General features: G+C 40.0%; 1 protein-coding gene across 4 annotated transcripts in view; it reads right to left on the reverse strand.

The window, feature by feature from the left end:
- Mpp7 (membrane palmitoylated protein 7) overlaps window positions 1–16,959 on the reverse strand; it is a 273,759-nt gene that overhangs the window by 71,979 nt on the left and 184,821 nt on the right. For all 4 annotated transcript variants that reach the window (XM_026783024.1, XM_026783023.1, XM_026783025.1 and 1 more), the window contains exons 5-6: window positions 14,988–15,068; window positions 769–900 (exon numbers count right to left, since the gene is read on the reverse strand). In XM_026783024.1, the coding sequence (XP_026638825.1) occupies window positions 769–900; window positions 14,988–15,068 (213 nt within the window). The remainder of the gene's footprint in view (window positions 1–768; window positions 901–14,987; window positions 15,069–16,959) is intronic.

The raw sequence follows: 16,959 nt of genomic DNA on the forward strand, positions 1-16,959 counted from the left end.
ACATACAAACACACATACATACAGAGACAAAAACATACACACACATACATACATACATACAGAGACATAAACACATACACACAGACATACATACACATAACATACATACATACACACAGAGACATAAACACATACAGACATACATACACACACATACATACAAACATACATACACACAGAGACATAAACACATACACACAGACATACATACACATACATATATATGTACACTACACACACACACACAGAGGCAAAATATGCGTTGGGATTACTTAGGATGTTTTTCTGCCTGAGATTCATAGCAATATCATGGAAAGTCGACCCTTGGTTGCAAATGGGGCAATACTCCCCCAGGCTCAAGTCCTTTGATATGGTCCAACATCACAGGAATTCCAGTGCCAAAACAAACCATTCTATGTATATTGTGAAATGTTAGGTGTCAGGTTAATTTCTCTGCATAATTTTAAAATAAATCAATTTTCAAGAACAGCCTAAAGCAATGTTTTTCAACTGCATCATTTAATTTCCAACTAGCCATACCTGGCTACATGCTAAATTTCCTCTTACAAATTTAGTAGGTTATATTTTCAAGGCTATAGTTAGGATGCTATTATTTTACTTGGAGTTTTGCTAGTTGTTCTAAGCCATATTCTCTGGATGTAATGCCCAGTTTGTTTTAAGATGTTGGGACTCAGAAGCAGCATAGCTCAAAGACAAGTGTGAGTGCTGGACACCCATCCCATTCAGCTCCCCCTGACATCTCCTCACCAGGGGTTCTTTGTTCTTGACTAGGCGGATTATTTTCACAGAGTCTTCTTCATCATCGATATCATCAGGCATAGGAGGCAATACAGGATCATAACTCTTTTGAGCCACAGTATCATGTACTGACAGCAAAGCCTGTAAAACCAACAGTTCATAAAGAGCTTATCAGAGACAAAATCCTAAATTCACTGAAGTACCAAATAAAGCCAAATGTTGTGGGATAAACCTTTTGTACACTGTGAAGATGTGTCTTTGCCATGGCGAAGTCTGTCTGATCAGTTTAATAAAGAGCTGAATGGCCAATAGCTAATCAGAACAGGATAGGCTAGATTTCTGAGAGAAAAGAGGAACTCAGGGTTAAAATCTAGGTACGTAGGAGTAGCCAGTGAGACATGGAGCAAGTCAGATGTACAGAACAGAGGAGAGGTGAAAAGCCATGTGGTAAAATGTAGATTAATATAAACTGGCAGATAGAAATAGGTAGAACGTAGATTAATAGAAACTCCCATAAAATGACATAGAGACCTTTTATTAATTATGAAAGCTTGGCCTTAGCTTAGGTTTATTCAGGACTAGTTTTTGTAATGTAAATTAACCTGTTTCTCTTCATCTACATTCTGTTACGTGACTTTTCACCTCCTCCCCATTCTGTCTGTCTGACTTGCTCCATGTCTCGCTGGCTTCTCCTGCGTACCTAGATTCTAGCCGTGAGTTTCTCTTGCGTCTTCCAAATCCTGCCTATCTACTCCTGAAATTCAGATTTTTATTGAACTGATCAGAATTTGCCATGGCAAGGACACAGCATCATAGTGTACAAAAAGATTATTCCACAACAGCTAAAATAGCATTACCCTGTTGACATATTCATAGTATGGACAGCATTGAAGCAGGGCCACTTTGGCTCAGGAGGGGGTGAGTGGGGCAAGTCCTGTGGGATTACAGAAGGCAGACCTACTCAGGTGCATGTGCACCTCTACTTCTAGTACCACTGACATATGATGACAATCTGCATTAAATTTCCTCTAACCTGTATATTCTAGTAATCCCACTATAGTAGCAGTTGCAGGAAAAATCAGGGGTATTACTTTTAGAGGAAAAGAAAATAAGGATACTGACATACTACCAATGAGTCAATAGAAGCTTGAAATACTGCACATTTTTCATTAATTTTCAGAAACATACTCACACACATATGATTGTGTAATATATATGTATGCATGTTTGTGCATATATGTGTGAGTGAATGTGGACCATGGGTGTACTTGTGTGAGACCTGAGGTTAATATGAGGACTCCTCATCTTTCTCCACCATGTGTGTGGAGGGAGGGCTTTTCACTAACCTGAAAGATCAATGTTTTAGCTAGTCTGGCTAGCCAGCTTCCTGGGGAATCACTTCTTTACCTCCCTTGTGATGGGATTATACATGGCTGCCATACCTTTCACAACACTTTTGATCCAAACCCTGGTCCTCATAGTCATGTAACAAGTGACTTATCCATGGAACCATATGTTTTTAATGTGACCCAGTGCTTGCTTAGATGGAGTCCTGAGATGGCTACCAAACACTGTATAAACCAGTGTGGTGGGACATGTCTATTAATTCCAGCACCCAGGACACGGCGGCAGGGAAATTAGACATTCTAGGTCATCTTTCCAAATATAATGAGTTTATATATGATATATATGTGTGTGTGCATTTTCATGATACATTTATTTAATTATATATAAGTATATTTTTTCTCATATATATATAAATTTTTATTCTATTGGCAGAGAGTTGGTCAATGCCATTATTCATTGGTTTCTGAGAAAATTTAGTGTAATGGGTATATGTTGCGGGAGGTCCTTCCGCTCCTCCAGCCCATTGGGGCGTGGTCTCTCAGCGGCTATAGGCTGGAGGAGCGGAAGGACCTCCCGCAACAGGTATATACAAAAGAATAAAAGTATTTTTTAATATTTTCTCCTATAGATCAAAGAGGAAAGAAAATGTTGGAACTTTGCATTTCTATTTCAGATTAATGAGTTTCACTTACTCCCTTGCTGTAGTACCCATACCTGACTCTAACTCGCAGCCCAGCAGAGATCATGTTCTCCTCTCCCCCCACCCCAACATGTAGCTTACTAAATACACTTCCCAAATATATTTAAAACATATTTTCATCTATCTAACCCAACTCAAATAAGATCACCAAAAAATACCACCTGTTTCTGTGAAGTTTGATGGGAACTGTTATAGTAGGGAGTTCCTGTATTATCTATGGCTTGTGTCATACTACAACACCAAGGTGGAGAGCTGGGACAGACACCTCCAGATCGCCATTCCCATGCCTACAAAACACACTATAATTGCTTCGTGTGGTCCAGCTGCATCCACTGTCACCTACTTTCAAATTTTCAGTTCATGGTGTAGTCAGAGTGACTTCTGGCTCATCAGGACTCATCTATAGCTGCCTTCCATTTTGAGAGAAATCCACTCTAACATGCTCTTAAAGTCTTTCTATGTGTTTATCACATCCTTTTTTGTTCAGCTTAAATAATTCCTTTTCATAATTGCACATGTATTATATTTAATATTTTATGTTATTTTGTTGTTTATGTCAGCTATTAAGCACTCAGAAGCTCTGGGATAACAAAATGGTATGAATTTTGAAATTAAACAACTTTAATGACTAACCTATGCAACCAACTGTCCCTTTGCATCTCAGAGGATTGGTTCCAGCAGCCAAACTAATATAAAATCCTCAGATGCTCACTCCCTATACAGAATGGTATGAGACGTACATATAGATTATGTACATTTTCTCATATACTTTAAACCATGTGTTGATTATTTATACTCGATGTTATGGAAACAGCTGCTGTACTGTACCACTTGGTAAATGCTGAGCTGAAAGAAATTTCTGTACCGCACAATACACATTCAACCTTTTTCAAATATATTCAATGATCATGCAGAAACAGGAAACAGATGAACACATCCTGCAGTCTGCAAGAATCTCTGAAGTTAGCACAGGACAAGGACAACTCCTGATTTTCAGTATGGGGGACTTCATGACTGGGGAGGGCTGCCCGCAGACGTTACTTCGGGATTATGAAGATAAATGCAAGATTAAAAGCGGCAACATTTGACTGAACAAAATGTAAAAGTAAAACTCTGAGGGTCAAAATTCTTGCAAGTAACTTAATTGTTTGACAGAAAAATTATCACAGATATTGTCTATAAGAACACTACATACTCAATATCAATATCACATGACCAGAGAGCAACCAAAACTTACCAGGCATGCCAAAGAAGGTTAAAAACGTTACTCATAAGGATGAAAAACTAAAGTAATGGAACAAAACTCTGAAACTATTCAGCAATATAAGTAGATACAAGCAAACAGTAGTCCAGGATATTAAAAGCTACTATTGGGGACTGGGGAGATGCCTCAGTGGGTTAAAGTACGTATGTACGAACTTGACCTCTGAGTTCAGTATCCATAGAACCCACATGAAAAGCCACATGTGGTAGGGAGTATCTGTAATGCCTGTACTCCACTGGCTAAATGCGAGGTGAAGAAAAGTGAATCACCTGGAAGTTTGTGGGTATGCAAGCCAGGTGCATGCTGTAGATCATTAGAAACAATAGGGACCCTGCCTCAAACCAAGGTGAAAGATGAAAACCAAGTGCTGAAAGTTGCCCTTTAACCTCTGTATGTGGGCAATGAAATGTGTACACTTACACACACACACACACACACACACACACCCCACATAACACCATACCACACCACATACCTCTCCACACATACCATACCATAGTTACATAAGGAGAATGGCATTCTCTAGAAGACAAAGTAATATAAACAATCCAAAGTAAAGAAAGACATTCCATGTTCCTCTTTTTGGGGCTGGCTGAGTGGTAATCTAATATGTATATATTCAATACTTTCTTCATCCATTCTTCCATTGAAGGGCATCTAGGTTGTTTCCAGGTTCTGGCTATTACAAACAATGCTGCTATGAACATAGTTGAGCATATACTTTTGTTGTATGATAAGGCCTCTCTTGGGTGTATTCCCAAGAGTGGTATTGCTGGGTCCAGGGGTAGGTTGATCCCGAATTTCCTGAGAAACTGCCACACTGCTTTCCAGAGTGGTTGCACAAGTTTGCATTCCCACCAGCAATGGATGAGTGTACCCCTTTCTCCACACTCTCTCCAGCTTGGTTTCTAGCCATAAATAAAGGACAGTGAGCTTATAATTCACGATCCTAGAGAAGCTAAATTAGAAGGTGAATCCAAAGACAAACATATAGGCATCCTCCTGAATATTAACCTTCATCAGGCGATGAAAGGAGACAGAGACCCACATTGGAGCACCAGACAGAAATCTCAAGGTCCAAATCAGGAGCAGAAGGAGGGAGAACACGAGCAAGGAACTCAGGACCGCGAGGGGTACACCCACACACTGAGACAATGGGGATGATCTTTCAGGAATTCACCAAGACCAGCTAGCCTGGGTCTGAAAAAGCATGGGATAAAACCGGACTTACATAGCAGACAATGAGGACTACTGAGAACTCAAGGACAATGGCAATGGGTTTTTGATCCTACTGCACGTACTGGCTTTGGGGGAGCCTAGGCAGTTTGGATGCTCAACTTACTAAACCTGGATGGAAGTGGGCGGTCCTTGGACTTCCCACAGGTCAGGGAACCCTGATTGCTCTTCAAGCTGATGAGGGAGAGGGACTTGATCGGGGGAGGGGGAGGGAAATGGGAGGCGGTGGCGGGGAGGAGGCAGAAATCCTTATTAAAAAAAAACAAAGTAAAGAAAGAATAAAAATAAATTAAGGGAGGGGCTGGAGAAAGGGTTCGGCAGTTAAGAGCATGGGTTGTTCTCCCAGAAGACCTGAGTATAACTCTCAATACCCACATGATAACTCACAGCTATCTGTAACTCCAGTCATAAGGCATTTGGCCTTCAAGGCCACCAAAGCACTGGATGCATATATACACACACGATGGACTTATAGGTAACTGTGGGATTTTAAATAACTGTAAGCGGGTACTCAGACACTAAAGAAGTATGACAATTTTTGGTGAAAAAAATAATAAGACCACATGCTCATGAAGCTCAAATACCTGTGCACATGGAAAGGAACTCTAAGTCATCAGAACTGCTTAAAAACTGTGAGAAAATTCTAAAGTCATACACCAGAAAAAATTAGCACATTTCATACAAAAGAGTTAAGGTGATAGTGACTTCCACCAATCACAAAACAACAAACTAACATTGTTAAAATATCCGAAAAGAATACTGTCAAGCTAGTATTATATGCCCAGCAAAGATATCCTTTAGCAAAGAAGACTTTTCAATGAGATGAGGTGGTTTTAATATATCGTCATCCAACCTGCTTTGGAAGAAATGTTATAGGGAATCTTTCTGATGAGAGGAAGATGATGGTCCACCCAGGGCAGGGAAGGACATAGCAATGAAATGACCATCTCAATGCCTTTGTGAACCACATTTCACACGGTGAGAACAACAGATGGCTAACTAGAATATTTTTAAATAATATAGTTAAAACATTTATCTTCTTGGCTTTGGACTCATTTCTATGTCTAAATTTCAACAGAATTTTGTTGATTCCAATTTCATCATGCTTAGCAGTTTTGCTTTAAGTATATTGTTGCTTGGCAACACTTTGTAGTTTGGACAGTGAGAAGTCATTTGGCATTCCATTTTCCCATTTTCACTGAAGTGATTTTATGTTTCAACATACAGACTTTCCTCTCAAAAGGCAGAACTGAAATAAAAGCTGTGTTTCCATGTGCCATCACCACCAATCACAGCTGATGGTTTTACCTGTCACTAAGAAGCATCTGCAGGAAATTGAACACCAGGCCTGTAACTCACCACTGCTGTGAACCCCTGGAGTCAATGCTATGCTGAGTGTCTGTCAGGTGCACAGAATTGTCTGCTCATCAGGATGTGGGACACTGAATTATCCCTCCAGAAAAGAGCTCAACATTTCTGCCAGCTTCCTTTAATGAAGCCTCATCTATCTTTCAGGCTCACACAGTGAGTAATTTCTGGTAAGTAAATGTTCAGAAAAGTAAAAACAAAATCTTCATTTTTTATTTCAGCATGTTTTTTTTTTAATCTGCCAAATTTTTCCTAATACCCAAAATTATAATACTATGTTCAAGGGAGGGTATCACATCACTGTTTTATCAAAGTGAGCACCAGGATGATACAGGTTAATTTGCCTTTATTAGAGCAGCATGTGTGTAGTTTGTATCCATTAATGACAGCCTTTTGCTTTCTGAAAGCATCCAGTCATCAGTGCTCATGAGCAAGACTCCTGCCTATGCAGCATGGCAGCAAACACCTGCTACTCATGACTTTCACCCTTTTCACTTTTCTACTGTCTCTTTCATGTAGTTTATTGCTCTTTCTAGTTCTTAAAAGTGGTTCTGTATACATTTGGCTCATAAAAATAATTTATTTTTAGATGATAGTAGATCAGATAACATTGGGCATGATTTTTAAACTTTTTGACAGTCCTCATGCAAATTTATGCTGCAAAATAACAAATGATTCCCTAATTATTAAAGGCTCACAGCAATGAGTCATAGGAGAAAGAGTGACCACTCTTCAGCAGCAAGTGATTGTAAAAGGGGAAATGAACAGGTTACAATTTTAGACCTTCAATAACAATAGGAATCAAAAGTTTAATTATATGAGCAGAAAGAGTGTAACCGAACTGGGAGGAAGTTTCAATGGATAAAACACATGTTGTGAAAGTATTAGGATCTGTGTGTGACTCCTCAGAAGCCAAGTAAACCAGGTAGGGTAACTGGCTTCTGTAATCCCAGCACTACTGGTGGTAAGTAGAGTCAGGAGTCATCTAGCCTGGTCTACAAAGCAGAAATCAGTAGCCTCTGTTCTAAGATTGTCCTCTGATCTTGTCTTAGTCAGGGTTCAATTACTGTGATGAAATACTATAATCAAAATGCAAGCTAGAGAGAAAAAAGTTTATTTGGCTTATATTTCCACAGTACTATTCACAAAGCAGGTCAAGACAGGAACTTAAACAGGGCAGGAACCTGGAGACAGGAACTGGTGCAGAGGCTGTGGAGAAGAGCTGCTAACTTGCTTGCTCCTCATAACTTGCTCAGCCTGCTTTCTTTTCTTTTTTTTCCTTTCCTTTAGAAATGATGAATATTATTTTTTATTAAATTTTTTTCATTTATTTTACATTCTAACCACAGCTTCCCCTCTCCCTTTTCCCATTCCCTCTCCACACTTCTCCTCTGCCCCCTCCCCTACCTTTATTCAAAAGGGGGCAGGCCTCCCATGGGTATCAACAAAGCATGGCCTATCAAGTTGAGGTAGGACTAAGCACCTCTCCTTGTATTAAGGCTGGGTGAGGCAACTGAGCATTAGGAACAATTTCCCAAAAGCCAGTCAAAGTTTTAAGGACAGACCCTACTCCCACTGCTAGAAGTACTACAAAGAGACCAGGCACCCTGGTCCATAGTCTGTGAGCTCCCACAATGAGAAGGCCAGCTGCTTCTGGGGTCCCCTTCTGATGATCCTGAGGCCCCTGACTCATAGAATCCTTCCTCCTATCCTCAACAGGATTGCCCAGGCTTGTTTCAGTAGTTGGCTGTGGATCTCTGCATTTGTTTCTATCAATTACTGGACAAAGCTCTCTGATGACAATTAGTTATCAATCTGATTACAGGAGAGTATCTTTAGTTTAGGCTACCTATCCATTGCTAGGAGTCTTAGTTGGATCATCCTTGTAGAATTGTGGGAGTTACTCATGTGTCAGGTTTCTACCTAACCTCAAAACGCCCCTCCCCACAACCAAGTTTTGCTGGGTATAGTAGTCTGAGCTGACATCCATGATGTTTTAGTGTTTGCAAGATGTCTGGCCCAGACCCTTCTTGATTTTACAGTCTCGATTAAGAACTCAGGTGTAATTCGGATAAGTCTGCCCTTATATGTTACTTGGCCTTTTTCCTTTGCAGCTTTTAATATTTCTTTATTCTGTATATTTTTTGTTTATTATGTGTTGAGGGAACTTTTTTTTAATAGTCCAGCCTATTTAGTGTTCTGTATGTTTCTTGTATCTTTATAGAGATGTCCTTCAGGTTGGAAAAGTTTTCTTCTATGGTTTATTGAAGATATTTTGTGCCGTTAAGCTGGGATTTTCCTTCTCCTACTATTCTTAGGTTTGTTCTTTTCATGGTGCCCCAGATTTCCTGGATTTTTTGTGTTAAGAACTTTTTAGGTTTAACATTTTCTTTGATTATTTGCTTGATTATATCTTCAATGCCCGAGATTCTCTTCCATTTCTTTTTTTAATTAATTAATTTATTTATTAAAGATTTCTGCCTCCTCCCCGCCACCGCCTCCCATTTCCCTCCCCCTCCCCCGATCAAGTCCCCCTCCCTCATCAGCACAATCAGGGTTCCCTGACCTGTGGGAAGTCCAAGGACCGCTCACCTCCATCCTGGTCTAGTAAGGTGAGCATCCAAACTGCCTAGGCTCCTCCAAAGCCAGTACGTGTTGGTGATACTTGTATCTGTAGTTCCTGTTCACTTACCCAGATTTTCCATTTCTAGAATTCCCTTGGTGTTTTCTTTATTGCTTTTATTTCCATTTTCAGATATTTAACTGTTTCCTTTACCTACTTGATTGTTTTTTCTTGATTTTCTTGGGATTCTTTAAAGAAATTATTGATATCTTCAATTTTTATTTGCCTTCATACTTTAAAGGAATTTTTCATTTCCTCTTTAAAGACCTCTTATCATCTTCATAAAATTATTTTTAAGGTTGTTTTCTTGTGCTTCAGAGACATTGGAATGTTCAGGTCTTGCTGTTATAAGACTGGTGGGTTTTGGTGGTGCCATATTGTACTTTCTGTTATTGAATGTGTTTTTACACTGGTGTTTACGCATCTGTATTTGGGATGAATACAGGTCAAGGTGCTGATTCTTGCACTTGTCTTTGTTGAAAGGATGTTTGCTCCTTTGTTTTCTGTTCCCTCCCTGATCTTCTGGTTTAGGTAGACAAGGGTTCTGGTGACTATCATTTCTTTAGGTCCAGAAGGGTGTCTCTGCTGATGTTTGTGGAGCCTTCAGTGCTTAGATCCAACCAGTCCTCCTGTGAAGATGAAGTCCTCATCTGAAATTGTAGACAAGAATATGGAACCTAGTGGAGAGGTGATGTTCTTCTGACTTGTGTGGAATATACCTGGGCTTATGGAGTCTCCTGGAGCTGTAGGGAGGGAGAATGATGAGGTGTGTGTGGTTGGATGGTGGAGTGGGTCTTGGGAAAACAGGATCCAGTGGGTGGTGGCAGTCCAGCCGGCAAGAAGGCTTGTGGGAAGTGCACCAAAGCAGTGGAATTCCACCAGAGTACTACTACTGTAGGGCCCAGCGGTCTTGCTGGTGCTGAGATGGGGAGTGGGGCACATGTACCCTGGGTCAGTCTGCTTTCTAATAGAGCACAGAACTATAGGCCCAGGGATGGCACCACCCATAATGGTCTGGGCCCTCCCCCATTAATCGCTAATTGAGAAAATGTCTTACAGCTCGATCTCAGGGAGGCATTTCCTCAACTGAGGCTCCTTTTTCTCTGATGACTCTAACCTGTGTCAAATTGACATATGAAACCATCCAGTACATACAAATACCTTCATACAAATAAATAGACACATACAACACCCTGTGTCAAATTGACACACAAACCCAGCAAGTAAAGACCTTCAAACAAATAAATACACACATACAAACAAACACACATATATGGGGAGGGGTGACTTACAAAAGTACTATCAAGAAATAAAAATTCCGATGCTGCTTAATTTTCACTGAATTTAAATTACTTGAAATTCCCCAATGATGTAAGCACAGTGCTAGATAAATTTAGATATTTACTAATGATAAATATCTAAATCATTTGCATAATATATTCATCATGTTTAAAAAACTGTTCTTCTGTAGATATGTTTGTCTGTCTGTATATATGTCTCTCTGCTTCCATGCTTGAGATTACTTCTCTGTTCTGTGATCCTATAACTAACATTTCTTTATTAATATATATGTGTATGTGTGCATACCTGTTGCAAGGTATCAACCCCCAGCATCAAAGATCCTAGGCAAATATGCTTCCCCTGAACTACACACAAATATAACACATACACATGAGTGCGCGCGCACACACACACATACATACATTTAAGCCTTGAATCTATTTGGAATTCACTGTAGTATGGATTTTTTTTTCCTCTGATTATCCATTTATCTCAACATTATGTATAGAGTTATGTCTCTAAAATGTCCCATGCCTTGTGTGAACCAGAGCCACAAGCATGTTACGCTTGAGTCCTTTCAACAGACTCCCAACTGGCTTTCCTCTTCAGTAGGGCTTTTGCTTTCTCATTGTACTCTACACATGGAGGGATCCTGTCACTTTTCTACTTAAATCCTTTTGATGGATTTCCCCTACACTCAGAATGAAATCCAATTCTTGGATGGTTTTTTTTTTTTTGTTTGTTTGTTTAAAAATATTTATTTATTTATTTATTTATTTATTTATTATGTATACAATATTCTGTCTGTGTATGCCCACAGGCCAGAAGAGAACACCAGACCCCATTACAGATGGTTGTGAGCCACCATGTGGTTGCTGGGAATTGAACTCAGGACGTTTGGAAGAGCAGGCAATGCTCTTAACCTCTGAGCCATCTCTCCAGCCCCTGCTGTTTGTTTTTTGAGACAGGGTTTCTCTGTGTAGCTTTAGACCCTGTCCTAGAACTCATTATGTAGTCCAGACTGGTCTCGAACTCACAGAGATCCACCTGCCTCTGCCTCCGGAGTTCTGGGATTAAAGGTGTGTGCCACCACCACATAGAAAGATGCTTATAACTAGGGTGGTCACATCATTCATCTCCCATAGAGTGGCCACTGAGGCAAAGGAAGACTGATAAAAACAACACTGGAATTGCAGACAACACTGGGCAAGCTCAGCTTCAAGCTCTTGCCTCTCCTCTAACAGACAGTGCTTTCGGCCCAGGGGATCTTATTTTGCAGCTTCAACCTTTACAACCTCTTGTTATTAAGACTTTATGTACTATTCAATTTTACCCAAAGCATTTACTCTTCACAGTCCACCCCCAATCCACTACGGACATCTCACTCTCTTCTGTCTACCCCACCCCACCCTTAAGCCACTTTTTCAATCCAAACATGCATTTCTGTCATTCCACATTATCTGCTGTGTTTTTCTGCCCAAGGGGCACCTCTCCTACCAAATTCATTATTCAAACAGATCCTCTACAAGTTACACCCACAGGGTCTGCAGAGCACAAAGCAGGCACTAAATAGACATCTAAGAGACAATGGTTGAAGATGTATCTCATTTCACTTGCAAATTACCAAAGGTAATATAAAACTAACCCAAAGAAAATGTAGCAAACATGTGGGATCTATATATTATTGTTCTATAGTGAGTGTGTAGTTGATTGAGCATATCTTAGTATGTTTGGCAAAAAACTCTTACTACTCTGGGGATACATCTCAGGTCTCTCCTCCTCAGTACTGTCAATTAAACAGTTAAAAAACAACAGAAGTCTAAAATTAAGTAATTTCCTTTATCCACTAAAATTTTTAAAAGTGTTTACATTATATCAGAATTGTATAGATATTGTATTTATCTATCTTGCTTCCCAAGATAATAATTAAGTGGTTATATTTTTAAAAACCTAAATTTTGTTTAAAAGATCGGCTTTTAAAAAGAATTACCCACAAATGTGACATTCAAGAAGTGATAGCTATATAAATTCCTTCAAGGAAACTAATGTCAAATGTTAAGACAACAAAAGAAAAATACTCGTCACAAGCCTGGCTGCCATAGAGTAAGGCCGCTCACTGAAATACCATTTCTGGCTCCCATCCACTCTCCATGTATATTTCCTGAAAATACATCTTTCATGTTAAGTTTGCGCTCAGGTTTTGGTCATATTGCTTTATAAAAATAAAAACTAGTCCCAGTCCAGCTGGCCTTGGTGAACTCCCATTAGATCAGCCCCACCATCTCAGTGGGTGGGTGCACCCCTGGTGGTCCTGACTTCCTTGCTCATGTTCTCCCTCCTTCTGCTCCTCATTTGGACCTTGGGAGCTCAGTCCAGTACTCCAATGTGGGTCTCTGTCTCTATCTCCATCCATCGCCAGATGAAGGTTCTATGGTGATATACAAGATATTCATTAGTATGGCTATAGGATCAGGCCATTTCAGGCTCTCTCTCCTCAGCTGCCCAAGGATTTAGCTGGGGACATCTCTCTGGACCCCTGGGAACCCCTCTAGAGTCAAAACTCTTGCCAACCCTAAAATGGCTCCCTTAATTAAGATATATACTTCCTTGCTCCCATATCCACCCTTCAAGGCCAACTGGACTGGGACTGAAAAAGCATGGCATAAAACCGGACTCTCTGAACATGGTGGACAATGAGGACTGTTGAGAAGCCAAGGGCAATGGCACTGGGTTTTGATCCTACTATATGTACTGGCTTTATGGGAGCCTGGCCTGTTTGGATGCTCACCTTCCTAGACCTGGATGGAGCGGGGAGGACCTTGGACTTCCCACAGGGCAGGGAACCCGGGACTGCTCTTTGGACTGGAGAGGGAGGGGGAGAGTAGAGGGGAGGCAGTGGGGGGAGGGGGAGGGAAAAGGGAGGTGGGGAGGAGGCAGAAATTTTTAATAAAAATAAAATAAAAACTAAACAGTCATCCATCTAACATTTTCCACATGATAAAGTTTAATTATTCACTATGAAGTTTTACCATATAGATATTCACAATGCCATGGAATAACACAAATACTGTTTTCTATTCAGAATCCATATTAGCTGACTTCCCTTCAAACACTATTGGAGAGAATAGCAAAATTTTCATTGAAACGCTGCTTTCAATTCTTAGCATTTTTGAACCAAGACAACAGTCTCACTAAGGAATTTAGCCAAGTTTTCACAGTTTACCACAGCCAGCCATGGCTGATGATAATTTCTTACAGGCAGTATAAAGCCAAATGAAGCAATTTTCAGAGCACTGCAAACCTTCCGGAAGCACTTTAACATCAAGCAACATTTGTTCCAATCTTATCCTGCTTTGTAATTAAGCTTTAACTTTCTGAGCCTTTACAAATCAATTAGGCTTGGGTACCATTTATAGTCCATTTACTCTTTACAGTCATGTATTTGCACATTTTCTCTAGGGATAAGATATTACAGTTTATGCATGTTTTACTTCAACTCTGATGCATCACTATTTTTTTCTAAAAATGTAAACTTAAAAGCAAATGAGATTGCCTCAAAAAGGCATTTCACCCAGAACTGTAAAATCAGGTTTTTCATCTTGAAGGAATTGGTGGGTGATCAACATTATCAAAATACATTTTATGAAATTCTAAAAAAATTGATAATATATTATTAAAAAAGAAATCTCAGTATTCATCCCAAAATAATCCATCATTTAATTATGGAATTCATATGAGACAATATTTTTATAAATAATGGCAACAGTGTTGTATCCAAATATGTACAAGACTTTATACAACCAGATTTTGTGAATTCTTTTCTTTTTCCTTAGAAAAAGAGCAGGAAAACTATGATTCTCCTTCTCCAGATACATCCATCTGGAGGAAAGATAAATGATAAAATTACAAAGTTGGTGAAAACAAGCGACCTGAGGTCTGGTCACCAATGTTCTGTAATTAACTTATATTTGAAACTGCTCTGGCTCTATAACATGGAATGACATCATGAAACATGAACTGGTAAGAATAGGGAGTGGGAGATGCTAAGGAAGGAGGAAAAGAAATGTTGAAATCCTCCTGTAATCAAGCACTGTCATCAACGAGCCAAGCAGAGTAATTAATCCAGGCCAAAGTCACACCGTGTAGTGTGCCCACTAGATCAAATGGAAACCTGATTTTCAAAGCAAATCAAACTTGTCAGTGCTGATTCTGAACTGCAGTTACAGTCCTGTACAGTTTAATTTCGTCATCATAATCTTTAAGAAGTTCAGTTCTTTCTCCTCACTGTGATTTGGGGTATTGGGACACTACACTATTTGAAGAAGCATGTATGTGGAGATGTAGGCACAAATGCCTTGATCACAAGCCCCCTGAGCAGCACCCTTTGAGAAGATGCAGTGTGCTCTCACCTTCACGTTGGGTTTTGACAGCAGTTTCAGCAGCTCTCTCATCTCACTGCTTAGTGGCTTGTTCTGTAGCTCTTCAGCCAGCTGCAAGGGAGAGGACATGGATGTGAGTGACAGCTCGCAGAACACCATCAGGTTCACTGTGTCACGACTGACTCTGGTTTGCTCAGTGCCATTGCTTTCCAGAGCTTCAGGATAAGTCAGCAGGAAAAGAAGCAGACCATCAGCCCGTGCTCTTCTTTCCAGGCCCACAGCAGACCAGATCCAATCCTATGCCGAGTGCAGCTGGAGCAATACCATCAGCCAGTTCACCTTCTGATTTACTGCCAGGAGGGCAAATCCCAGCACTTCATCTGCCTGCATGAATGGTCTTCTGCACGCAGACAAAGGGCCATTTGTATAAAGGACTGGATCAGCTTTGACAGTGCACAAAGAAGAAAAAAAGACAGCTTCTGAATGAGGTGGTGAAATCCTCAGGACTTCCAGAAACCCACAGTAGTTATGCTGTTCAGAGCTGGAATAAAAAGAATTCGAATGCTCCTCACAGAATCAATGGCCTGCAGCTTTTACTGTTTCTGTACACAGTCTTGGCTCATAGTTAACAGTCTATGAAGTCTATTAACTACAAGCCAAGTTCACCATGAATGCATGTCAGCTCATAACAACTCTGGTACTAACAATATCAGTGGTACATTTCTGTAACCATGAAGAAGGCCTACCCGTGGGTTCAAAAGAAAAGACTGGAATTTTGAACCTGATTCCTGCTTTCCACTAGGAGATGTGGAATGTTCTCACCATAAAGAAGCATGCTGAGGTGGCAAACAGGCTTGAGTTGATCCTTATGAAATGTGTATGTGTGTGCAAAGGTACTAAACCACACCCATAAATATATTTAATCACCATTTTCTGATTATAAACAAGGTAAAATATAAAATGAGAACTTCCTAGCAAAATTACTAGTCAATTTTAGGCTATAAGAAGTAGACACAGACACATTAAGAACAAGATTCAAACAGCACAAAAAAGTTTAGAATCATGAAATTTTTGGTGTGTTATTAGAATATATATTCAATATCTCTTCTTAAAACACAACATGGAACCAACATTTGCCCCTACTACCCCCATCATGCTGGCAGGACAAGGTAGTTCTTAGCTATGGGAAAGGAGCTTTCTGTAGATGGAATGTACAAAAGAAACAATCAGATGAAATTGATAGATTTATCAATTGCACTAACCTATGCAAGCAGCTCTTTACTCTTACATACATGTGTTTTAACATTAGATCCACTACTCCAGTGAATTAAACACCATAGTTTATCACAATGCCACAGATTCTAATGTGTTTTTATTTCTGGAGACTATGGAGCGTGAGTCCATGGCATCGCATCTGCTTGCTACACACTCTGATGCCAAGTGATAGTCCCTGTTTTGGATTCTTTTCATTTAACAAACAAAAGCAAAACTGGGGGCTGGAGAGAAGGTTCAGCAGTGAAGAGCGTCTATTGCTCTTCCAGAAGACCTGAGTTTGATTCCCAACACCCACATCAGGCAACTCACAACCACTTGTAACTTTGGGGGACTGGACACCTTTTGCTGGTGCCTGCAGGCATGCACATATGCCTGTGCACACATGCCTGCATGTACACACACACACACACACACACACACACACACACAAATAAAAATGGTAAAAATAAATGTTTAAAATAAGTTGCTATCTTTTGATTGGGAGGAGGCATTTGTTTCCACACAGGCATTTCTAAACCTCTCTATGCTCTGTGTTTTCATAATTGTTTTTAAGGCTTATTCGAGTTGCAAATGCAGCAACTCATACGACTATCTTTATACCTTTATTCACCTTTAAAAAGTCTGGGTTCTATGTTACACAAGTGTACTTCTTTACGTGACATGTTAAAACAAACTTGTGTCTGCAGAGAAACAAGAGGGACAAGCCTGGGGCTAAGCAGACCCGCTT

Source organism: Microtus ochrogaster, chromosome 16 (genome assembly GCF_000317375.1).
Source record: "Microtus ochrogaster isolate Prairie Vole_2 chromosome 16, MicOch1.0, whole genome shotgun sequence".
In the NCBI taxonomy this organism is placed as follows: Eukaryota; Metazoa; Chordata; class Mammalia; order Rodentia; family Cricetidae; genus Microtus; species Microtus ochrogaster.